This window comes from Vulpes lagopus, chromosome 19 (genome assembly GCF_018345385.1).
Source record: "Vulpes lagopus strain Blue_001 chromosome 19, ASM1834538v1, whole genome shotgun sequence".
NCBI classification, from domain to species: Eukaryota; Metazoa; Chordata; class Mammalia; order Carnivora; family Canidae; genus Vulpes; species Vulpes lagopus.
Window position 1 is genome coordinate 14,218,380 of NC_054842.1, and position 26,629 is coordinate 14,245,008.

The window sequence follows — 26,629 nt, forward strand, 5'->3', positions numbered from 1 at the left end:
TAGTGTCTATATCTAGAGGGGGAGTCTAGGGGAGGGCACCAATCAGGCCCGAATGACTGTCAGTTTTGCAGATATAATCTTCCCTGGAAAGGACTGTGAGTGTGTGCAGGGGAGTGCCTATACATGCCCACATGCCTGCTCACACACACCAGCCTCCCCTCTACAAGCTCACTGCTCACAGCAAGGACAATAGAAGCCAGGCTGAGGCAAGAAGCAGCTAAAGTACAGCCTTTTCCTGAAGAACAGGTGGGGCCATCTCCACAGAGAAAGAGGAACTGGACGGTACCACCTCTGAGAGTGCAACACAATATGTGAACAAGGGGATAAGATGCAGCTGGAAGAGTCTAACTAGGAATGGGAGCCAACGTGTCCATGCAACCCAGAGGTGGCTCCTGCAGAGGCATATGTGGCCTTGGTGAAGGAGCTCAAGGGTTCTGGTTCTGGAACTAACACTCCAGCAGGCACAAAAGGAGCAAGCCCTTGCTAAGTAGGTCCCTACTGGTAAAGGAAGAGCCATGATTGGATTCCTTTTTCTAGGGTAGATAGCAGGGAACTATGTGAAACTTAACTTGGCATGATCACACAGCGAACTGTGTACATTTAAAAATCCTCTTATCCTGGGGCACCCGGGTGGCTCAGTGGATGAGCATCTGCCTTTGGCTCAGGTCATGATCCCAGGGTCCTAGGATCCCTCTACCTATGTCTCTGCCTCTCTCTCTGTCTCTCACGAATAAATAAATAAAATCTTTTTTAAAAATCCATTTATCCTTCACCCAAAGCTACTGGGAAGTCTTGGCAAAAATGGCAGCCATGAAACTATAGTACCTTCCTTCCTGTCCCCCCAGTGGAGCAGATGTATGTGTATGTGCACATGTGCATGCCCAATTAGGGTTGTTTCCCGGTTTGGGTAACAAAATGAAGGCATGCTCAGTCTTCCATACCCCCAAGTAAAAGAATAGTGTCTCTTCCTTAGGAAGCTTCTAGAGCCAAGGAATGGAATGAGGAAGGTACTGGGAGTCCTGAAGGAAAGCTGCTCTATAACCACTGGGCAGTTCTTCAAGAGAATCTTGCCTTCCACTCCCTCGCTGCTTAGAGAATTAAAATCACAGAGAGGAAATTCAATTAGACTACTTGAGCCTGGGGAAAGTCCTTAACTGCTTTCTCCACTCATTCCTCTAACAGTGCTCCTGGGCACGCAAAGTCAACTTTGCAAAATATCTTTGGATACAGCTGAGCATAGGAAGGGAAAATACAATGAAATAAATACAGACTTCCTTGTCCTGAAACATTAGCTCTGAGCCACTGAAGAGGTTTTTCATGATCCACTCACAAAAGAACCACGAAAATAAAACCAATTTCAGTTCCAGGGGATTTTTATCTTGGAAAGAACTTACACATTTGACATGGTATGGGTGCACAACTGACTTCAGTTAAATGAACAAGCGAATCCATGAATGAATGAAAGAAACACCAAGATGAATCGAGGCACTGCAACATACTACCAGGATAGAGCCTTTCAATTTCCACATCTGGCTGTTAGTTTGGGTTCCCTAGAAACAGACCTTAAGGCTGTGAGATTTCTGTGCAGAGAGTTTTTGGAGAGGAACCTGTAAGGGAAGCAGCACTGCACACAGTGGGGATTGAACCACAACGCAGATCTTAGCAACTGACTCTGATCCCTTGGAAGCTGTGAAGCTCAGATGGTGGGTCAGAGCTGTCCTGAAGGACAGCTCCACTCCCCAAGGAGTATTTGTCTTTGCTTAGACAGGTAAAAACAATATTCACTGTATTAACTCTTGATGGTGGGAACAGTGAGGAGACAGGAAGGTTTTCTCTCCTCTACATGGTCATATTTTCTGAGACAGCAAGTAATGCCTCAATTCTAGTTATTGGAATCCCAGGGAGACTTGATTCCCATTCAGTCACTGGGTCTTGTACCATGGGTCAATAAAAAAATATCTTTATTAGATGAGCCTGTCTGGAGTAGTAGAAGTAAGCTGTCTTGCCACAGTGCATATGTAAGTAAGGATGATCAGCAGAGAACAGAAGCAAAGAAGGAACCACTGAAGCCACCCAATCTGGTATCTCAATCTTTCCTGCACTAGACTTGATGGGTGGTCCCTCGGCATCTCCTGAACTTTGACTCCTCAGAGGAGGAAGCCTGTTTTGCTGTTAAGAAACCACGACTGTGAAAATGTTTAAACTTATACTGAAGCCTGCCCTCTTATAAATTTTATGGATCCTCTTTTTGCCCTTCAGAATTACCCAGAACAAGTTTATTATATTTTCTACTTGAGAACCCACCCAGCACATCTCTCAACAGAACTCATGTCTTCTCTCTACTGGACTTGCTGTGTCTGATTTCATCAGGCATTCCTCACGTGGCAAACTTCCTAAGCCTGCAGTCATACTGGCCCCTTTGTGTCTCAACAGGATCTATGTCAAAATCCTTTTTGCAAAAGCATTGTTCAAAACCGGACCTGAATGAAGTTGGCAGGTACAGCAAGCTGTCACGACAGCTCTTTGCTCTTAACATTCCTTTAGTTCTTAAGAAACTAGTTCATCCTCAGCATGTACAGAAATTTGCAAGCTGTTCAGATCTACCATCAAGGCTAACTGTATGTGGTCAGAAGACTTGTTCCCCAAACGAGGGGGTGGGAAGATATTTGGGTTTATATCCTCATTTATCAACTGGCAGGGAGATGCCTAGGTTACTTAAGAAAAACTTGGCTAATAAATTAAAAACATCAGGATAAGTCTGCAAATGTTTTATTTCTTTTTCTTTTTTAAAAAATATTTTATTTGTTCATTAGAGACAAGAGAAAGAGGCAGAAACATAGGTAGAGGGAGAAGCAGGTTTCCCTTGGGGATCCGGATGTGGGACTCAATCCCAGGACCCTGGGATCACATCCTGAGCTGAAGGCAGACACTCAACCACTGAGTCACCCAGGTGCCCTGCAAATGTTATATTTCACTAATGAATTTTTACCTTTTTATAAAATGAGGGCTCTTTTAATCTCTATTCTCCTTTTATCTCTTGCTCATACTCCCAAACCATAACTATGAAGGAATCAAAGGATTTGTGAGAATTGTGTATGTGTGTGTATGTGTGTATTAAGATGGGAGAAATGAAAGAGGAGGGGGAGAGAGAGACCAACTATGGCGGAAATGTGATCTAAGAGAAATGCACAGTGCCGATCCAAGACGATGTAGTATGTAGCCCGTGGTGCTGTGAGTGACATGGCCAGGGTTTCTGACTAAAGAATGAGTTGTTTTTCTGGTGCTGCAAAAAGCTTCCCTTTTTTTGACAAAGCCTTCCCTCTTCCAATAGCCCTCCTTTCATCATCTCTCCTTCCACAGAACAAGACTGAAATGGCCTCAGAAGAACAAAGCTCCTGGTGTCACTCTGGGCTACCAAGGGGGTGACAGTTAAAATGACAAGTGGCAAATGTCTCTCCTTCATACAAGGAAGGGGCCCTGGATTTTATTGTGAATATTAAAGGTCATCTTATATACTGTCACAGGCACACACACACACACACACACACACACAGATGTGTACGTATCTGAGAATGTACAGAATATCTCTGGGAATTCCATTTAATATTTGAAAGACAAATAGCCTGAAGGAAAGGTACATGTGAGGCATGGAGACACCCTCAACTCTATGCACCATGGTGTGCATCACTCACAAAATGGGGGAAAGGAAGATTTTTAAAGGTCACCTTACCAGACAGCCAGACAGACTTCATGTGGCTTCTCACAGATGGATGTAATGCTGCAGTTGCTCATGCAGGATTTCTGGTTGTCACAGGTGGAAGATCTCACATCACAAAATTTACACAATTGTGGAAATTTGATGACACCATTGCTGTCAGTGACCATCATGTCATTATTAACTGGGGAGAGAAAAGAAAGACACGTTAAATGAGTATCTCACTGCTAGGCAGCCTGCCAATGAATTCCTGATGATGTTATGCAATTTCAAATGAACCAAAATAATGCCTTCACATCCAATTAGAATTTCCTTCACATACGCACTTTGTAATGAAAGTCATTGTAGGGTGCTGTGGCTGGGATAGAAGGGGAGGTTCGAGTAACTCCTTGCTTTTGTTAGTGATTACCATAAGGCACTCTAGCTCCAAACACAATCATTCAATCAAGAAACATAGATCTGATTGGTCCACTGCATAGTTATGGGTGCTAGGAGCGCAGACAATACTACCTGAAGGAAATTATCATTTAGTTGAGTAGACAGACAAGGAAACAGATGAGGGTAGGGTAACCCAAACTAGAGAGAAGCATGGAGGATAAGGGATCCTGACATGTGTCACCATCCAGATGGGCAGAAACAGATCACAATGGAGCAGAGCTGGTGCAAAGGGGTGTTGGCCTACTCAGAGGAGACAGTGGAGGTGAGGTAGGAGACTGCCCTCGTTCTCTTGACCTGCATAGGAAGAGCACTAAGGGCCTTCCTTGCAAGAGACTAGTTCTAATTTCTCCCCATCACCTTGAGGGAAATCAGGTGATTAATCAACACTGTCTCTGAGACAGAATCCCAAACATTGGTGAGGCTCAAAGCACTGGAGTCCTGCAGGTGAGGACAAGCTGAGTTCTACCTCAAGAGTCTGTTTTATGTCCTGCACATCTACCTCACTCACTTACTTATCATCTATTCACTAAAATGCAAGCTCCACAAGCTTTTGTCTGCCTTGTTTACATAATGGGTCTCCAGTGCGAAGAGGAGGACCTGCTACATAGAAGATATCCAAAAGTATCTGTTGAATGAGTGACTGAATAGTGAATACACAAAGGGATCAATATAACAAGTTCACATTTGGCTCTTTAAACCAAGTAGAGGGATCCCTGGGTGGCTCAGCGGTTTAGTGCCTGCCTTTGACCCAGGGTGTGATCCTGGGGTCCCAGGATCGAGCCCCACATCAGGCTCCCTGCGTGGAGCCTGCTTCTCCCTCTGCCTGTGTCTCTGCCTCTCTCTCTCTCTCAGTCTATGTCTCTCATAAATAAATAAATAAAATCTTTTAAAAAAAATAAACCAAGTAGAAAAAGATACAGAAATTCTTCACTCAGATGGGAGGGTTGCGATTATAAATGCAATATTCATTCATAGTCATCCATAACACGTTAAAGATAGACTGTTTTGAGAAAAAACCATGCTACATGTTGAAAGGCCATTAAAAAAGGTGTAACACTGCCGCCCCCATCTTTTTCATCCAAGAGATCTATCTATTGGCAAAAATGGAAGTTAAAGGGATGAGTTTGGAGAGTCAAGTGAAGTAGGACAAGGCTATGAGGCATTTGGTCAACAAACATGACTTAGAGACACTTCCAAGCTAGGCTAAGAAATGTTATGTGCCTAGACCACCTGTAGCACTGGCCACTAGGAAGCTGGGAGGTGTGCTTCTCCCAGGGATCTCTGTTGGAAAGGCCTGAGGCGAGCCTCCTCATCTCCTTCCTCTCTCAAGCATGCTCCTGCCTAATGCCAGGCAAACAACTTCAATGTCCTCCCATGGTATCTCTCTGTCCTGTGAATTTTAGATTTCTGTCATCCACACTTTGCCACGAAACCCTTTTTGTCACTTGAGCATAGCACCTGTTTCCTAGGTGTCTAAAAATACAAACATATATAAATTTAAGATTTGCTTTCTTGTGGTAACATTAAATATAGAAGGAAAAAAAAACCTCATTCATCCCTCTCAGGCCTCAAGTTCATTTCAGGAAGTATATTTTTAGGCAACAAACTATTTTGAAATTTGTCTCCCAGACCAAGAGCCCTATGCTAAGCTAAAAATACAGGCCAAAATGCTTTCTGAACTTTGTGTTCAACTTGGTATTAAGACGACAATAAATATATATATTTTCCTACAACAGTTAGATTTGGATCTTTCTGTGAAGCAACTAATTTATCCCTCTAGGTTTCCCTATAAGAATGGGTAAAACAACAAAAGCCTGGGTCATATTTTGTTTATGAGATTTTGTGTTTTTGGTACAGGGTATATTTTACACAAACAAACATGTCTTTGCTGGTTAGGAAGCTTTGTTGTTTTTAAATATAAAATCAAACCTCCATGAAATGGAATTCAGCCTGTTTGCATTTTAGGATTTCAGCTTGTACTAGTTAGTAGTTATCAACTTTGAGGGCATGTTAGAATCAATCACCTAGGACATTTCAAAAATAATAAGTCCTGAGTCCCACTTCCAGATTTGCTGATTTAATTATTCTAGAAGGTGGCCTGAACATCAGGATTTTTTGAAGCTGCCTAGATATTCTAATGTGCACCCTAGGCAGAGAACATTGACCTAGAATGAGCTGAAAACAACACGACTGGCACAAAACAAAAAGGCACCACACCACCACACGTACACACACACATGCACACATTCACACACAACTTCTGTGACAGTGAAGGAGCAGTCCTTCAATAATCTGGAAGGAGTTTTCTTGTGAAAAACAGGTTCTTAAAGCTATGTGATGAACTCTTTTACACCTCACATGGAAAGGAGTCCTTTGCTGGACTGGCCAATGATTTTCTAACACAAGCTAAGAAGTGTGAGAAAAGCTAGAGGAGGCAGGAGTGAAAGGAGAGAAGTGCAAACAGTGAGTCTGCTGTTGGAAGCCACAGAGGCGGCCACAGACGTGTTGACAAGTATAAGTGGTTTAGATCTGATGCCTACAAAACACAATCAACAGTGAAAACACAAAACACAAAAGAGGGCCATCAAGAAAGAAAGAAAGAAAGAAAGAAAGAAAGAAAGAAAGAAAGAAAGAAAGAAAGAATAGAGAAGGGTCACCAAGCTTCATAGCTCTGGAGGTGTTACTCAGACCGCAGTCTGCAAACGGGGCCCCTGGAGACATACAGGTGTACGATGCACACTGCCTACTGTAAGACCCAGGAAGGGAAGACCTTTGCAATGAACTCTGGGAAAAATGCAAACAGCCAATTTCACTCTGTTCTCAGAGACACAGGCCTATGGGGGAGGGGATGGCGTACAATGGGAACTCATACATGAAGTACCTACTGTGTGCCACTTAAAGTACGTAAGTTATCACATATCATGTCATAAGTACCCAGTGAGGAGGCCTCATTTTTCTATTTATTATTGTAAAAGCTGACCACTGCTAAGGTGAACAGACTTTTTAGTTTGATCAGCTTTTTTTTTTTTTTTTTAATTTGAAAGCCTTTACCAGGGGCATATTCACTATAATGCATAACGTCTTCTCCCCATTCCCCAGCCAGCCACTCCCTACTAACTGACCTCAGGAGGATCCCACGTTGACAACCCCAGTCAGTCAATAACTGTCAGTCTCTGCTTTAAGCCTTGTGAATGGGATAGGGTGAATTATAAAGGGTAAAGCTACCCTTAAGCTTTGTTGGAGGTCACCGAATTTTGATTAAAAACTTTAGTAAAGTTAGTCTGGGGAGAAGGGTGGAGACATACACATAGTTTTGCTCATCATTGCAGAGGGTTGACTAACAGGTATCCTGAAGACCCATAAACCCCTCCTGAAGAATCCAAGGACTGGCCCAGTGTCCTCAAGGGTCACTAATAGCACCCTAAGTAGTACACCATTCATCGGAGTGGTGGTTGAGGGCTCCTGGGGGCAGGAAACGAGGCAATGGCTTATTCACTGTAGACACAATTACATCTGTACATTCCAATCGTCTGGAAAAGAAGTTACAATTGCGTTTGCAAGTATCAACCATTTTATGTTCAATAATGTTCGTGAAGCCTAAGTAATGGAGATTAAATGTATATATGTCAATAGCCAAGGACAAAGATAGTACCCTAAACAGCGCAACAAAACACATCTGATAAACCCCAAAATAAACCCTAACCAACTTCAAAATTACTTCCAATTCAGGTTAAATTACTCTCCTGTGTCCTTAGTTAATATGTTCTCATGTGAAGGCAGTGTATTTTAGTGTCTATAGGCCCTCTGCATGCAGCTGACCATCCTCAGGGAATTTTCAACCCATAACAGGCAAATTTGTTATTCATAATGTCCCCCCGAAAGAGGTTCCACTAAGAGTATTTCTCACCTAGAAAGTCATTCACTAAAGGAAGTGAGCATGGGCAGCTTCTTTCAGCATATGATGGGGTCACATGGCACATCATATTTCACTTCTCTTCAAACAAACCCATGAGTAATATCAAGACCTTCAGTCTGGGTCATGCTGCCTTCCTCATTTTGGGGCATATTTTCCCCAAACTCATTGCCTGGAGACACAAGTTACAAGTCTTGAGAATATGAATTAAGTAAATGCTTAGCTGTGTCTATTTCTGGAAAAGTACTGTTGTCTTTGAAGATCAGAGATAAGCAGCCTAATAAGGCTTAGATTTACTCCAGATAAATATAGGGAATTTTGGATATAAATTCTTAGTCCATATCTTGGGAATGGTGTCAACTATTAACTAAACAATTAGGTAAAATCTCAAGACTCTACAAATAATCTTAAACACTATTCATGTGTCTTTAAATTCATGCATCTATCTACTATTGTTTAGTGGTGTGTTTGGGGGGTAGGACACTTAATAATTAATTTATTCTACAAATGCTTGTGACTGTCTTGCTAAGTGCTATATATTTCAGAGCAGGACCACGAAAATTAATACAACTACCTGCAGCACCTCAAAGAATAATCCATGGCAACTGGCAAACAGAACTTAGTATGCTTCTGAGCAGTGCTTCTCAGATGTTAAGAGGGACACAAAGCTTTTGGGAATACATTTAACCCACAGGTGTGGGGTAGTGTATTGGCTCAGGGGCTAGCAAGTCTGAAATTTATAGGGCAGGCCAGCAGGCTGGAAATTCAGGCAGGAATGAAAGTGGCAGTGTTGAAACAGAATTTCTTCTCTGGGAAAACTTTTCTGCTCCCAAGGCCTTCTAATGTATTGAAAGAGGCTCAGTCACATTGCCGGGGTTAATCTCCTTTATTTCAAGTCTAGGGACTGCAGTTGTTAATCACATCTGCAAAGTACCTTCACAGCAACACCCAGGTTAATGTGTGATGGAAGAACTGGGCCCCGTAACCTGACCAAGCCCTCATCACACTGAGCATTACAGGTAGGAGCTGAGACCATTCTCAGGTTAGGCCCATGCTGCTGGTTCGTATGTTGAATGGGAAGGCAAGGGTGAACTGGGTTTTTGACTGGCCATTATTTCCCTTTCTCCACTCATGCCGGATCCAGCAAAATTAAATACTATTCCTCACCTTTTTTACAGGCATGTCTCATCTTACAGTTCTTTCCATCTGCTTTTCTCTTGAGTCTGGCCTCTTAAACGATCACAGGCCCAGAGGCTCTGATCACCATATGGGCCCAGAATTGAAAGACTTGTTCTCTGAAAGAAGGTTTTTAATTGCAGTTGGCATTTCAGAGTCAGACACTGAGGCAACCATCTGGCAGGCAGCCGCCATGGTCTGTGATGCTGGCAACAAACACCCCACGGCCCCCGAGACCAGGTGGGACAAGTGTATTGGTCCGTCACACACGTCCTCCTCTCTAGAACAAAGCAGCAAGTCAAGCAGCCTCAGAGGAGTCCCTTCATGATTCATCATGAAAGAAAGACATTTCCAAGTGAATAAAATACTTTGGCCCATTACTATAAACAAGCAAAAAACACCTTGTGATTAAGTCAAAAGATATTTTAAGTCAAGGAATATTTTTTCTTCTCTACGGCATACCTGGAAAGTCTAACACAATGCAATACCTTCTGTTTTTAGTTTCAAAAGTGCTTGAACCCTCACTCTCTAAGTTATTATAAATATCTTGAGAGCAGGGGAGGTGGGCTTTCCTTCAAGTGATGGTCCTACTTGGTCTCTGGAGCACTAGGATCAGTAGGAGAGAAACCACCATGTAGTTACCTTGGAGACCATGGTTTGGATAGGAGAGAAATAGAGGCAGAAGCAGAATTATCAATTGCAACCTACTTGCCTTTAAATTTAAGCAGGATGCCAGAAAAGGAGAAAGAGCTGCTAGAGTCTGTCTTTGAAGAATGGGTGGTTTTGAGAAGTAGGAGGACAAAAAGGCACCCTGGGCTGAGAACATAGCTCAAACCAGGAAAGGTTGAGCAAAATGAGGGATGCAATCTAGAGACGAGATCTCTGAAGACAGAGAATCACTCAACAAATACGCATCCTGCATTTTACAGATGGGAAGACAGAGAGGCACATGTATGTCCTGGTGTGTACGCTGTTCATACAACTGGCCAGACCCAAATGCAATTTAGAAAAGGCAAGGAGAGTTGAGGTAGAGAAAAAGGCCCAGCAGAAGCACAGGACCAAAAACAGAATCTCAGACTTTGTCCACCTACTCTCATAATAGAAACATTCTAAGCTAGACATGAACTGAATAAACTCAAGGCCTGGTTTAAAGACTTAGAAGTCAGGGGCTGGCAAGTAAACTAATGGATCTGGACAGTTGTCAACCATCCTAATAAAACTTCACTAAAACCCCGGTAACTGTTGGGGTACTTGGGTGGCTCAGTGGTTGCGCATCTGCTTTTGGCTCAGATCATGGTCCGGGGTCCTGGGATGGAGTTCTGCAACAGGCTACCTTGCAGGAAGCCTGCTTCTCCCTCTGCCTATGTCTCTACCTTTCTCTGTGTGTCTCTTATGAGTGAATATATAAATCTTTAAAAAAAAAAAAAGTATAGGTAACTGTGAATGAATTAGAGAGGAGGGATATGTGTGTATGTGAATGTGTATGTTCCCTCCCTCTTTGACTAATTCAACTGAGGAATTTGGCTTTGAAGGTTTGGGTTTCTTTTCTTTCCTTTTTCTTTTTTTCTTGTTTTACTTTTTAGCCTTTTTGGTAAAATGAGTTGAATTGTTCACTATGGGTTGCTTTAAGGAAAACTGCATAAACAGAGAGATTTGTATTCACCCAACAAGTGAATTAAGGGATAAAGGAATGTTTCAAGGGGATTAATCCAATAGGGTACTTAAGTTGAAAACTTGACTGTGTCTTTAAAAGAGGATTTTTAAAATTTGATTTTTACAAGGAAAAATTTTAAAGCCATATATAGAATAAAACAAGCTGTAGCTGAATGGAAAAAGTAATTGGCATTTTCTAGTGACAAACATAAAATAACTGAGCTGGAGTTTCAATTGCAAACTTCTCAATTGAACACTCCCCAGCTCCTATCGCTCCAAATAGCTCCCAATATGCACACTCTGTTTTCTTGCTTAGCCCTGAATTTCTTGGATCGCTGAGGATGATGTGCAGCTTGAGTTCTCCCAGCACTTGCTGAATCTGCTTTCTTTTTTTTTGGATATATGTCCCAGAATCAGGTCACATATCAGGTGACAAAACCCAAACACTTAAAATGACTCTTGCAGATGGAAATATCTATATTATTGCCAAAGGCAGTATTTCAGAACCCTCGCATTTTTGCCATATTCAAAGAGCTGAAAAACTTTTAGCTCTCTCAATCATCTTCCTTCATCTTTAATAGGGATCTAGTAGAAAAACAGCCCTCAAAAAGCTGGGCAGGGGTGAGCAGTTGGCCACAAATAGCACCATCCATACGTGGCAATTTTAGTTTATCATTGAGAAAGCTGATTTTCACAGTGTGTTTTATCTGGCAAATCCTAACTATGGAGACTTTGAGATTAGCCAATACCAGGAGCATGCAAGGGCTGGGGCTGAGAAAAAGAGGAAACCAGTTGAAAAATTAAGCCACATTGATGCAAATGGATACTATACCAAGTGAAGGAGTACAATTTGGAACTATTTCACAAACTGTCAACACTGTAACTGTTCTTCCCCTGGGAAATGTTTTAAAGTTGATACTTTATGTAAAGTAATAGTAACTGAGAAAACAATTCTTCCTGAGTTGATACAGCTTGGATGGTATACTGAGGCAACAAGCAAAAGGCTCCAGAGATTATTGCAAGTAAATGTGATTAACTTAACTCTCTTGGTGACAAACACTATTAGTAGATAGCCTGATAGAGGCAAGAAAATGAGCACACAATTTATGGAGTGCTACAGCATTCCAATTCAGCTCAAATAATATGTTACTAGAAAAATTAGCCAACATAAAACCAACATGCATTATGTATCTGCTCAGTGAGCCCTGTCATCTTAAACCCTTACGGCAAGGATGTATGATAGTACAAGACAAGATGCTTATGCTCTTGCAGGGAACCAAAAAAAAAAAAAAAACAAGTACAAAAATGATTTTTATCAAAAGAACTTTGGAGATGGGAAGACTCTACATGGAGATGTGCTTCTTAATCAAGTTATTCATTTAAGGTTTAAGCAATATTTTATCTTGAAGCATTGATGCAACCTAATGCCAAATTCAAAACCTAATAGAAAATCTGAGTTTTTTTTTTTTAAGGTAGGAACTATTAGAGAATCAGAAAAAATAGGCACTTGAGCCATTTGTTTCAACTAAGCAAGGAATTTGACCTGCGTATCAATTTCCTCTGAGATCGCACTTTTCATTTAGAGAATTTCTCTGTAGAGGCTTTCTCCCCTTCTCTTTAACATGTGCAGCAGCATCCTGGTGCATGCCTGGTGCCTGAGAGATTTTTCTATTACATTTTTATACATATGTGAAAATACTGGTCAAAGCAGATGATCTCCATACTCGTGCTCTGTAAAGGACAGGAAATATGATAGCACTCAGGTCAAGTACTTTTTTAAGAGGTGAGGTCCCAGATGCTTGGTTTCTGACAACCAAGTAACCTGGGAGCAGACCAGGCTGGGAGACACTGGAGCAGGGACTGCAGGAGCACCGTACAGTCCACAGATGTGCTCTGTTCGGCCTAAACTCTTTTCCTTTGAAAATGTGAACCAGGGGCGCCTGGGTGGCTCAGTCGGTTAAGCATCTGCCTTCTGCTCAGGTTGTGATCTCAGGGTCCTGGGATCAAGCTCCGTGTTGGGCTCCCCTCTCAGTGGGGAATCTGCTTCTCCTCTCCCTCTGCCTCTGCCTTTCCTCCTTGGTCAGGCTATCTCTCTCAAATAAATAAATAAAATCTTAAAAAAAAATAATTGAAACCAAGTTTTAAAATGAGGATATTTCACGTGAAAAGCCAGATTTCCAACTCCAATTAAGAAAATTAAAAGATGTGGCAGGATCTTGTCTGGCCCCTGTGGCTATATCTGAATTTTTACCATTAATGACTTTTTTCATTTAAACTCAATTAACATACAGTGTATTATTTAGTTACAGAGGTAGAGTTCAGTGATTTATCAGTCTTATATAACACCCAGGGCTCATTACTCAAGTGCCCTCCTTAATGCCCATCACCCAGTTGTCCCCTCCTCCCACCAGCAACCCTCAGTTTGTTTCCTATGGTTAAGAATCTCTGGGCAGCCCGGGTGGCTCAGTGGTTTAGCGCCACCTTCAGCCCAGGGCCTGATCCTGGAGACCTGGGATCGAGTCCCACATCAGGCTCCTGGCATGGAGCCTGCTTCTCCCTCTGCCTGTGTCTCTGCCTCGCTCTGTGCGTGTGTGTGTCTCTCATAAGTAAATAAATAAAATCTTAATAAAAGGATCTCTGATGGTTTATCTCCCTCTCTGGTTTCATCTTATTTACCCCCTTCTGCTACACGCCTGTTTTTTTCCTTAAATTCCGCATGAGTGAAATCATATGATATTTGTCTTTCTCTGATTGATTTATTTCACTTTAATGATTTTTTAACATGTCCATTCATTTCTTTCTTCCAATATTAGAGGTTTAACTGGAACACATAATTTCATGTCTAATTCTTCAATATAGATATTTTCCAATATGTATGTGATTCACTAATATGGACATTCACATTTCAGTTTAAGGAAAAGGAAAATTTTCTACTTTAGAAGACAGATCTGTTAGATAATAATAATAATAAATAATAATAATAATAGTTATTTCTACACCATTTATTTATTTTAAAGATTTTATTTATTTATTCATGAGAGACACAGAGGCAGAGACATAGGCAGAGGGAGAAGCAGGATCCCCTCATGATCAGGCCCTGAGCCACCCAGGCATCCCTACACCATTTATTGAATGCAGACCAAATGCCTAGTCCAATACTAAGTGTTGTGATGATGATTTCATGTGTTTTTGTCATTGCTATTTTATAGATGGGGGAAATTAAGGGTCAAAGAGGTGAAATAACTATCCAAAGTCAATGAGAGATAGCTAAAGAGAAACAAAGCCACAGGTCACAAGAAAACTCTCAGCCCTCCTAATACTAGCAGTGTGATAGCTATTCCTGTGGAAAGGTTCCCGAGCAGAACTTTATACTCCTTCCAGCCGAAGGCAAAGGCACTGAGTGGGGCCAGAAGGGGTTGTGGGTGGTGGAAGGGGGTGGGGGTGGGAGTAGGGACAGAGAAGCAGTACATTTCTTATAAAATAGCTTTGATTCTTTGTAATTACTTATTTTAGAAGACATATATAATACAGGCAGCTTGGTAAAGTCCAATACTTTTCAAGTCAAAGACTTCAGAGTTGAGGTTCTGTTAACTAGAGCTGCAGGACCCAAGGCAAAACACTTAACTTCTTGGAACCCCCCATTTCTGAATCTACGAAATACTACTTTCTGGGGTCAGGATGGAGAGAAAATATGCTTCAAGTACATGTGAAAATCATCCGGACAATAAAAAGTGCCATACAAGCACTCTGGTTAGAAAAGTAACACAGCATGCAACACTCTCACAAAAGAAAATTATGGGAAAGGCATGACAAGATAATTAAGAGTTTGGTAAACCTATTCCTAGTCATCAACGGAAGGCAGCAGTTTGATGACTTCTACGAAATATTTCAGGAAATTTGAAGGAATAGACAAACTGAAATATAGTAACATTTTGTGACCACCGCGCTTCAAAGCTTTCAAAGAGATCTAATGGAATCAACCACTGCTGTAATAAAGTTCCCAAGAGTGCTCAGATTTTTAAACACCCTTCTAGAGCCAAATCATCTGGCTTTAAAATATTGTTCATAACCCGCGTAGGTCTGGCAAATAGGCAGTAACTTGAGCATCAAGTTCGATTTTCAAATCCTCTGCTGACTCTTGCACAGCACTCAACAGGGGGAGCTGATCCGTCTTGACTTCGAGGCACTTCGTGTGTTGTTTGGCAACATGCTAATAAAATTAGTGAGTTTGACATGCAGAGATGGGGAGGCACTGAGGCGCCTTGAAGGTTGCGGGATTCTAAAATGCTGAAATAAAGTTATGTTTGGCCTCCTTTCTCAAGGAAATAAAACCAGTACAATTTGATGCGCAGCTGATGAAAAAAATTGGAGGAGAGTATGAGCAACAATTTGACTAGATTGTTAAGTACCTGGCCAAGAAGTGTTCTATGCCATTCAGATATGTGGAAAGCAATATTCCTCAATCTCTTCTCCTTGAAGTCATTTACTCATGTAAAAATTAATTATGTCATATTGCTATGCAGTTTCTACCAGAGAATTCATGCTGGGAATAGAAGCAGGTTGCATCAGAGAAGGCCCTGGACAAACTGTGAGCTGGCTTTGAGTTCTCTGAGAAACTATTCAACCACTCTCTGTGCCCATCCTTTGACCAGTCAAATAGGTGGGGTGAATATGATGATCTTCGAGTCCCTTTCATTTTGGAAAATATTCACAGTTCAATTCCCCAAAATCAAGAAAGTTGAATATTTCAAACATGTCACAGCATTGACCTGGCAGCCCTGGTTAAATAGAATGAGATGCTATGTTTCAGCTTACAAGATAAAGGGCTTCGGGACTACCAATCAGTGTGATTTAAGCTCTGTTTTCTCTGCTCATTGAGAAACCCACTCTCTGCAACTTTGGGAGGTCCACCTCTCCTGTTAACACTCAGGCTTAAACCTAATCACTGCAGCTGATCCATCTTGCAAGAACAAATCGTGCATCGTGAGGTTGGAAGGAAGGAAAATTATGTCAAATGACAAAGGATCACTTTCCACTCAGCCCTTGTAGGCATTTCCTCTAATTTTATGGGGGATGTGGAGGAAATTCTGGTTTGGAGCACAGACATTCACTCTAGCAGTTTTAAAAAAAACAACCTCTAGCATTTGAAACATGTATGTTTACTCTGAGTCCATTCCTGGGCTCAGCTGGAATGATAAGTAATAACATGTATGATTGTACAAAAACATCCTATTACTTGATCTATACTTTATGTTTGACAAGCGACTATGGAAGATTAGCATCATTGCTTCCATTTTACAGAAAAGGGAAATCTTTAAAGTAACGTGCTGAGGTTGGCAGACAGCAGGTTGTAAGCTTCATGAGGTCAGGGACCATCATCTGTCTTATTTCAAGGTGTGTAGGCTTGGCCCAGGGTGTATCACAAAATAGGAGTTCAACAAATGTTGAATTAAAAGCCAAAAATTTGGGGCACCTGGGTGGCTCAGTGGTTGAGCATCTGCCTTTCCCTCAGGTCATGATCCTGGGGTCCTGGGATGGAGTCCCACATCAGGCTCCCCCTGGGGAACCTGCCTCTCCCTCTGCTTGTGTCTCTGCCTCTTTCTCTGTGTCTCTAATGAATAAATAAATTAAAATCTAAATAAATAAATAAATAAATGCCAAAAATTCAAATCAAGCTCCTTCTATAATGCCATCAATTGAAGGTTAATTTTCCCTAAAATAAAAATTAAGGCAAAGAAATACAGTCAAATTTAAGAAAATAAAAGTAAAAACCACTCCTGGTACAGTTTTAGCATTATATTAAAACTGTGATCTACTTCTAAAAGAATTTGAGAAGGCTCCTAATTGACTAGTAGCAGCCAAACTACCCTTGACTAGTTGGCATAAGAGAACTAAAAGGCACATTCAGATTCACTTTGGTTTCTAAGATAACACCAAATATTCTGAAACCTCCCCTTCATGTTTTTCAAGCAGAGGAAGTGAAATAAAAAAGAAACACGTTTTAAGCATTGTGAAGCCTTCAAGAAGAGACAACAAAGGGTAGGAAATTTGAAATGAAATCTGAGAATCTGCCCTTAAGCTGGGCAACTTTGCTTGTTTTCTCACAGTGCAGTTGGACGAGAAAGTGTGAGGTGGATTTATGCCTTTCCTGGGCATTACTCATCGCTGTCATGACCTCAATGTTATTTGCAGTAAACAGCATAACGGGCTCTCCTAAGGTAAAGTAGCTGTGATTTGTATGATGCTATACTCCACTGAGTAAAAAGTCAACTGCCCTCCATACCGTAACAATCCGACTGAAGTTGGTGAGAAGAGAGAATGTACATGAGGATTTTGCTTTCCTTGTCAACAGGCTGTGGCAGTGGCAGAGTCAAGACAGACTTCCAGTAGTCATTTCAATACAGAAAATGAGAGCCACACCCACAGTGCTGTTGAGGTGCGCTGTTCCTGCCACTGAATACTGGAGTTCTGTGGGCTCCTTCCATCTCTGGGAAAAGCCACATGTGCATATTAAAATATCATTTATTACTGGGGCTAAGTGCAATAAGTAACTTAACCTTTGAAATGTTCTGAATTGTCTTTGGGAGGTTAAATGACAATACCTCCTATATCTTCAGAAGACTTCTTGCACAAACTCTTGTATGCAGACAACTTCTGCCCCTTGGATTTGCCCCCCACTCAAATAATCTTACCCATTAAACCTACCTAGTGCTGGAAACTATCTACTGCTGGAATGAGAGCTGAGAGGTATAGAGTGCTGCATGGCCCTAGTGGTGACTGAGAAAGCACATGTGGACTACATTTCATGGTGTCTCATCCATTTTAATCTAATCTTTTTACCAACCCAATGGGGTTGCGGATGAGCCTGGCTCCATTTCTTGAGGAGTGCAATGTAAAACCATGTATCTATAAATGTGAAAAGAGAAGTTGAAAGACCATGTGGATGCAGAGAGGGTGTGAAGAGGTAAGCACACTCTGGTTTTAGGACATCTGGACTTGCTATTCCCTCCAACTAGAATGTTCTTATCCCAGATAGATGCCTTCTTCAGATAGGGATATGACAACCCTTTCTAAAATTACACTAACCATCAGTTTTTGCCCCTCTCTCTGCACTTACCCCCCAACATATTAGTAGTATCCTGTTCGCTAGCTTGAGCATACTGGACTTTGTTTAGGTCACTGCTGTACTCTAGAATCTTCAACATTGCCTGGCACATGGTAGTTAGTATGCAATAAACACTTGTTTCTGGTTTTCCATTTCCCTCTGTCTGGCAATGCCAAGTTTCATATCCCTCCCTTGGGTTCTGAGAGAAAATGTCTACGTTTCTGACAAATTCCTCTTATTTGTTAAAAAAAAAAAAAGCATATCTGTAGTTGTTGGACAAGGAATAAAGATATGCTCACAGAGGAAATAGGACAATAGAAGAAAAAAAGGCACGTTGAACCCAGGTGTGGAGAATGTGAACAGTCTGAGCGGCACGTCTAACAAAATAAAAATAAAAATCTCAAGTTTTCCCTAATCAAAATTAGCAGTTCAAAGACGTCAGGTCAGAAGTTGGGAGAGTTTCTTTCCTGGGAAGAGCTGGTTCACAAAGGGAGAGGACCATGTGGCACCCAAGAGAAGATGCTTCTGTCAAGGCACATAGTTCTGAAGCCAACGGCTCAGTCCAGTGCTGTCCTGTGTAACAGGGTAGCCAGGAGTGCACATGGCTTTCTAAATTTAAATCAACTAAATTAATAAACATAAATAACTAAAGCTAAGGCAATCACATATTCAGTTTCAAGTAGCATGAAAAATGGCCATTTTCTTTTGTTTTATAATTTTTAAAAGGTTTTATTTATTTACTCATGAGAGACACAGAGAGAAAGAGACACACACAGAGAGAGAGGCAGAGGCACACGCAGAGGGAGAAGCAGGCTCCATGCAGGGAGCCCAATGTGGGACTCGAACCCGGGACCCAGGGATCACGCTCTGCGCTGAAGGCGGCGCCAAACCGCTGAGCCACCCGGGCTGCCCAGCACTGGCCATTTTCAAGTGCTTCGTAGCCACATGTCACCAGAAAAGACTAAGAACATTTTTGTGACTGTGGAAAATTCTATTGGACAACATTGATCTGAAGAAATCCTAAAAGACCTGGCTGGACTCCTCAGCTGGAAGCTGGAAGGGAGCTCTGAAATCAGAAGCTAGAAGGGATACAGAAGGAGAAGTAGGGCAGAGCCAGAAAAGAAGTCCCCCAGGGAACGGACTTGCCCACTGGCTTGGATGTCTTTTGCAATTAATGTTTCATCCCAACTTCTTAAAGGATGTGTTATGTGTGAAATGACTGGCTGTCTACAGTATTACTGCTGAGATAAGGACAGAAGACAGTTAGGGACAAGGACTAGAGTTCCCCAGTAAACCCATGAGCCATGAGTGGCAGCAACAGAAGGACCCAGAAGTAAGAAAAATGGACCAAACTTGGCGTGCAACAAGCTGAAACCTGTGAGAGGCTCAAGTCAGCTGGCATGACCTCTCAAAATGCAAATCCCTGTGCCTAAGATAAAAGACTGTTAAAAAAAAAAAAAGTGAGGCTCATCTGACTCCTAAGGTATCAAGTAATTCTTATTAAGCCCCATTTCAGTGACTGAAACATAATGCAGTGACGAGGCACACAGATTAAGTTTCCAGTCAAAGCCTACATAAGCCTAAAGCAAGGAAATTAACATTTTGGAAAAAAATACTGGCTTCTTTTCCAAGTCACGGCATGTCAAGGAAGGGTGAGTTTCTAGAAGAACACAGTAAAGAGGTGGCCAATGGAGGAGAGAATTTATTCACGGGGGAAAATCCTGATGCCCTCAGGGAAAGCCACTTTGCTAGACTCTTCTGAGGGAAGCTAAATCTAATTAAAAGCATTCCTCCAGTGCAAGTTTTCTCCTTGGAGACTTCTATCTGCCTCTTTAACTTCTCTTTATCCAATATTTCCAGGAGAAGTTTGAATGTCTTATAATCTCTACAGCTCCATGGGCATCGGCTTTAAGCCTATTTTTTTTTTCTTGCAAGACAATACTATTTGTACAGCCTTTTTAAAATTCAAACTAAAAACGCAGATGATAAAAGAGACCTGGCTGGATCCTCTCAGAACAAAGTATTATAATTAAAGTATACTACTGAAGAGTATTTTCATAAACATCAGAATAGCACACATTCAGGACAGAGACAGCCTACAATTCCCAAGTATAGGGATGGAAAGGTATAAGTAAGGTAATCGGCCCCACTATGATTATAGGTGCTAAGAAATTACCTGATTGTGTTCCTTTAGAGGACTCGAAGAAAATGAGGATTTTACAGATCTTCTATAATTGTTCTGTGCATTATGGTAGCCACCAGCCACATGTGGCCGTTAACACTTAAGTGTAACTGAAATAAAATAATATTTAAAACTCACTTCCTTAGTTGCACCTGCCACATTTCAAGCCACATGTGACTAGTGGTTAGCACGGTGGAGAGCACAGATATAAGATACTGTCACCAGTGCAGAAAGTTCTAGTAAACAGTGCAGCTCTCTAAAACAGTTACACAATTTGTCCCAATGTTGTCATGGTGAGTATGAAGTTAAAAGCTCCCTAAATATAACATTTCTGGGCCTTCGTATCTTTCTCCACTCTAGTAAATTCCTTGCAATGGTTTATATATTTGTCCAATCACTCTAACCTCCCTAGTCTCAAGCCCATTAAAAGGGCATTAGATAGAATAAAAATATTCCATTGAGGCTCTACCCAAATGAAACTCTAAATTCTTCAGATTTCTAAAAGTATGAAGCATATGTTGGACATACGTGGAATGTGAACATGTCAAGAAAACATCTATGAGTGAGGCCTGGCAAAAGAAAGCACCTCCTTGGAATTCATGAATTCACGCCCGTGTTCAGTCCATTCACATCTCATTCGAGAGGAGTCAGCAGACTACTTTCCATGGAGTGAGATCTACATAGAACCTAAAGAGTAGGTGGAGATATTAGAAGTTCTGGCATGCTTAAGAGCTTCCCCATATATCTTTTGAGGTGCACCAGTGGACAATGGTACCATGGAGGTGGGCCCAGCCAGGTCAACTGTTTGCTCCTTTGTAAAGTCATCCACCTGCAACCCACCCTACAGTGCTCCAATTCCTCTGGTTTTGATTTTTAATCACTTGTGCTATGAGACAGGCTTTTAGACGAGTATCTAACCCCACTCTACTGATGAGTTTCTAGAAGGAAAGGGATTTTGATTCTCCCATAGTTCTATAATAAAGTCTTGCTCTGATTTGTGACACTGGATTTAGAGTCCGAAGACGGGAAGTTCCGAACCTAATAAATGGTACTGCTTTGCTACAGGATATTAAGTGAATACCCTGACTTCTCTGTTCAAATTTTCCATTTGTAGCAATCAGCATTTCTCACCCTGGGTTCCACAACAGAATCCTCTGGGGATCTTTTAAAACAATATTGATGGGTGCCTGAGTGGCTCAGTGGTTGAGTGTCTGCCTTTCGCTCAGGTCATGATCCCAGGATCCTGGGATCGAGTCCCACATCAGGTTCTCTATGGAAAGCCTGCTTCTCCCTCTGTCTATGTCTCTGCCTTTCTCTCTCTCTCATGAATAAATAAATAAAATCTTTTTTAAAAAAATAAAATAAAACAATATTGATTCCAGGGCCCTATATCAGGGCAAATGAATCAGAATGTCAGGGGCTTGGCTCGGGCACTGGGGTTACTTTAAAAGCTCCCCAGAGGTGCAGCCAGAAGTGAAAAATAAATAAATAAATACAGTCCAGGAAAGGATTTATTCTGTATGCAAAGAACCAAACAGGAACAGACTCGGGGGTTAGAGATAGGGGGCAGTACAGAAGAGAGGAGCGCAGGCCTACAAGCCATGTTTCTCAACTTGGCCTGGCTGCTAGGAAAGTCACAAAGGGCATTCTAACAAAATGTTTTTATCCATGTAGACAGGTAGGGTCAAGCCCAACCCAAGTGATTTTCTTATGTGACTCAAACTCTATTAATGTTTTGGGATAAGGCAAGGGTCATAAACATAATTGGTGCCAAGGCATTTGGTTGCTATTGTACAAAATCTCCCCGGAAGGTTATTTTTAGATTTTTTTTTTTTTAGTAGGAGTTTTACAATTTCCTATCTTTTTAAAGGGTGGAAATCCTTTGCCAATCACCAAGAGCACAGTGAGTTTGAAGGAAGATCTGTTTGAAGACCTAAGGGGCAGGTTTCCTGAGAAAGCTGAATTTCATAAGCAAAATAAATAATGACTTCAGAAAGTCCAACGTGAGAAAGTGTATCTCCCTTTAGATAAACTACTAATGAAATTAGTAAGATAAATAGTTCCTTAGATCAAAATTAACAGCTGTAGATAAGCTTTTCCTTCAGAAAATCATGTAGCTAAACAGATATAATGCAAAAAACTAACTTTTAAGTCAATATACTCCTACAATTTAATTTCTCTTCCTAGTCTCTGTGATTTTTTTCTTTTTTATTCTATTTAACAGATATATATTGAGCACCAGCTATGTACCAGATCTGAAGAAGGACCATCTCTGAAATATTCAAAATTTGAATATTTTTCTTAAATATAATTACATCTGCCTTAACAGGAAACAGTATGTACAAATTACCATTTTTAAAGGATTATGTAAATGGTAGTCTTCTAGAAGATTTACTATGGCATCTCTTTTCCACAAGAAGTACACAAAAAGGTAACATTGAAGTCTAATTTGAAGACAACCTCTCCACTTCTAATATAAATTCATGAACCCAGTCATAACTTAAAGAAGTCGATCTCTTCTAGGAAATTTTCACAGAGGAGGAAGGATCAGAATAATCCTCAGTCCCAAGTCCTCTGGAAAAATCATCCTGATGAATAATGGTGGAAAAGAAAAGAAAGAAGTCCGTACTATAGTGTGGGAGCTGATTTAAAGGGGCTTCTTTCACCAAAGTTAAGTAAAACAACGTGATTCAACTTCTCTTTTTATGTTTTGGGGAAAATGACATTTTATAGAACAAACTGCAGGACAGTGGGAGTATCATTGAGCTTTTGTGGCTAGCAAATCGAATGCAGTTTCTGCTAATACAGGTGATTCTTTACCATAGCCTTTGAAAATGTCAGTCGAGTAAGTAGGCTTTGCTACTAGTCCTCAAGACAGAAGTTCTTTTACAGAAAAGTAATCTAAATAAATACTAGATGTCTGTGTTTCTTGTGTTCTGCCTGTCAAAACCATCTTGTTCTTCTCCCTATCTTTATGCAGACATTCATCTTTAAGAAGTTCTAGGGAAGGAAGCCAAAGACAATACTTGTCTAGGGCCTCTAGGCCCTATATGATGAAGAAACACCCTTCCTATGGAAAGATGTCCATATTCTTGATTATGCCAGGCACTCTGAAGTTCTGGAGAAGAGCAAAACTACAAGACTTTGGCAACTGCCATGGTATGTATGTATGTATGTATGTATGTATTTTTAAGATTTTATTCATTCATTCATGAAAGATGCACAGAGAGAGGCAGAGTCATAAGCAGAGGAAGAAGGAGGCTCCCTGCGGGGAGCCCAATGCAGGACTCGATCCCAGGACCCTGGGATCATGATCTGAGCCAAAGGCAGACGCTCAACCACTGAGCCACCCAGGCGCCCCACCACTGTCTGTTATAAATGGCAACCTGTGTTTACCAGCAGGAGAGACATAAGCCTCAAGAAGACAGACTGCTTCGTGTTTAAAAGAAAAACTGCCTCATGAGAAAAGGAAAAAAATAAAAAATGACTCATTACATCGCTTGAACTCTAGTAAGACCGGAGGACAAAACCCTCAGAGAAGTGTGTCCCGGAGGAGGGAATTCTCTCATCCTAAATATGGTTTCTGATTTTTGAAGCCAAGAACAGGGCTTCTGACATCAACCCTACAATCCCCTCTACGACAAGTTAACTCGGAAATATACAAACATCATGTCTGTTCCATAGTGTTCGTTTTGTATTTACATGGAAAATTAAGTGGCAAGAGAGCACGAGGACCAAAAAGGTAAAATGACAGAAACACAAATGTGTGATGCTTCATAATACCTCAGACGGTTTCATCTTCCTGGGCTGCCTTTGCCGTATTATCCATAAAACAGCATAATTATATCCACTCAGAGGGCTGTTTCCAAAATTAAATACAACATCCAGGTGAAACAGGTTTACATAAAGCACTCTATTACCATAAGGGATTATGAAAAACTATTACAATTCAGACAGGGTCAACATATTTTCTTCAAAGTAGACTTTTTTCCCACTAGTGTTCTTTCCCCCTATAAGCCTCAAAAAAATAATAAAGTTATTCAAATCACTGCTCTTTTCTGTTTTCCTGACATTAGTTTTTTTTTATCTGCCTGGACAAGTTTGCAAATGACTCTTTTTATGATGTTTGTTGTGCTTTTCATATTCATTTAACAGCTATTTTAACAACAAAGGACATTTTATATGTTCCCAAGAGATATGTGCCAGAGAGGGCTGTGGGCAGATATGTTCAACTAAAATCAGGCCCTTCCACTGCAGCCCTGGTCACTGCTGATAAAGAGCACACAAGTGGCTGCTTTCAACCAACACAACCATCAACTACCAACTCCAACCCCAACCCTTTCATTTTCTCTTAACCTCAAGGCATTTCCATTCAGAGAGCACGAGCACCAAGCTGGGCTCCATGGTCACTTTGTGTAACACGGGAAGATGTTTTAAGAAAGTGACACTGGATCACTCAGATTTTCCCAGGATTTTCAGGGGCTCCCTCTAAAGATTCTATCATCACTATTATTATTAATTGAAATATACCTGTCATACAATAGTCTATTGGTTTCAGGTGTACAACATAGCGATTTGACAATGATGTCCATTATAAAATGCTCACCATGACTTGCTTTAACATAAATTTTATTAAAGTCCTGATTGTAATAAAAACAGTACTTGGAGGAAAAAAAAAACAGTACATGGTATCAGAGGTCAAGGTTAAGACCCCTTTCCCAGAACTTAAAGATGAACATCTGGAAAAAAAATAAAGAGATAAGAACAAAACTGTTTTGACTAGCAGAACACGAGTAACGCAGACATCTAACATACAGTCAATTACTTTCAAAAAGGAGTTACACCTTGAGGAGGAACAAGGCCAGTAAGCTTGGAGCAGAGTTAACTGGAGTTCCAACAGTTATGCATGAAGCAAAAAGGAACTATTAAGAAACTACATTCTTGCCTTGTCCCCAAAGGTACCATCAGTATTTCATTAACACACTGGTAACAGGAGACTCTCTTGAGTTTGACAAAATGCTTTGCACAGGTCAGCATAAGTGATTATATAACGGCCACAAACATCCTCACCTACATCACCATCAAAATCTTGAAAGAGAAATGTTTTCTCTTTTGAAAGCTAACCAAGAGTACATCAAATTAAAAGTATCTTATCTCAACCATTTCCCATTAGTGCCACAGAACATTATGACAAAATTTTGAGTGCCTGGGTGGCTTAGTCAGTTAAGTATCTGCCTTTGGCTTGGGTCATGATCCAGACGTCCTAGGATCCAGCCTCACGTCAGGCTCTCTGCTCAGTGGGGGAAGTCAGCTTCTCCCTATCCCTCTGTCACTCCCTCTGCTCCTGCTCTCTGGTCTCTATCATATAAACAAATAAAATCTTTAAATAAGAAAGACATAAAATGTTTATTTTGTCTCCTTCTTCCCCTAGATAGAGCAGGTAGGGTATTGCTAGTCCATGCCTAAGTAATGTTATGAAGTCAGGGGTAGCTCCTGGATTTCCCCAGAGAAGGGGCTCTATGGGTGACAAATCCAGCTGGAAGAGAGGCAGGAGCTGTATCTGGAAGCTGTGCTGTTAAAGCCGGGACTCATCTTTGCAATATGGGCTGTCTTCCCTCAGCCAGTTGGAAGGCGTCTTCAGATGCTCTCCATTGCACCAAGACCCCTTCATTCAACTGTCCCTTCTCCCACTATCCCAATGATAAGAGAAAATCTACAATTCACAAAAAATGAAAGGCAGGAGTGGCAAAAAATTACTCTGGGTCAGATAATACAATTTACTTTATGACTTTTTCTGGCATCTATAGCCGTGACACGCTGGGGCCTCTACAAAAGATTCACATACAAGAGGATAAATGAAACAAAAGCAGTCTGTGAAGATGGAAAAGCAACAGGCTTCAACACCCACAGGCTGCAACTTCCCCAAATTCACGGAAACTAAAGACTGAAGGCAGATGGAATCCCCATGGCAAAGAGCAACTTACACACATTAGATGGTTTGAAATTTCCCACAAGCCCATGGTTCCCTCAAGGTGGCTAAAAATGACAAGCCCACTGATGACACACTTGGTGGTGAGAATATAAACAGTCTAGAAAAAAGTATATACAAATTTATATATAATAAATACATAAATATGTATAAATTTAATATATACACCTATAAATATATAAATACATGTTATATATAAGTATATATAAGTGTGTGTGTGTGTGTATATATATATATATATATATATACTATATATATATACATATACACTGTGTATATATATATAATGTCATCCTGTCTTGGATTTGTAAACAGTTTCCCTGGCCTTTAAAAGTAATGAATTCTTTTTTTTTTTTTTTTAAGATTTTATTTACTTATTCATGAGAGACACACAGAGGCAGAGACATAGGCAGAGGGAGAAGCAGTCTCCCTGTGGGGGACCTTAGGACCCCAGGATC

At 41.0% G+C, this 26,629-nt stretch overlaps 1 protein-coding gene across 3 annotated transcripts in view; it reads right to left on the reverse strand.

The window, feature by feature from the left end:
• Positions 1-26,629, reverse strand: part of TGFBR2 (transforming growth factor beta receptor 2) — an 89,166-nt gene that overhangs the window by 49,885 nt on the left and 12,652 nt on the right. For 2 of the 3 annotated variants that reach the window (XM_041733584.1, XM_041733585.1), the window contains exon 2: positions 3,731-3,899. In XM_041733584.1, coding sequence (XP_041589518.1) covers positions 3,731-3,899 — 169 coding nt within the window. Of the gene's footprint in view, positions 1-3,730; positions 3,900-7,458; positions 7,490-26,629 lie in introns of those variants that run through there. The other variant, XM_041733583.1, reaches the window with a different exon arrangement.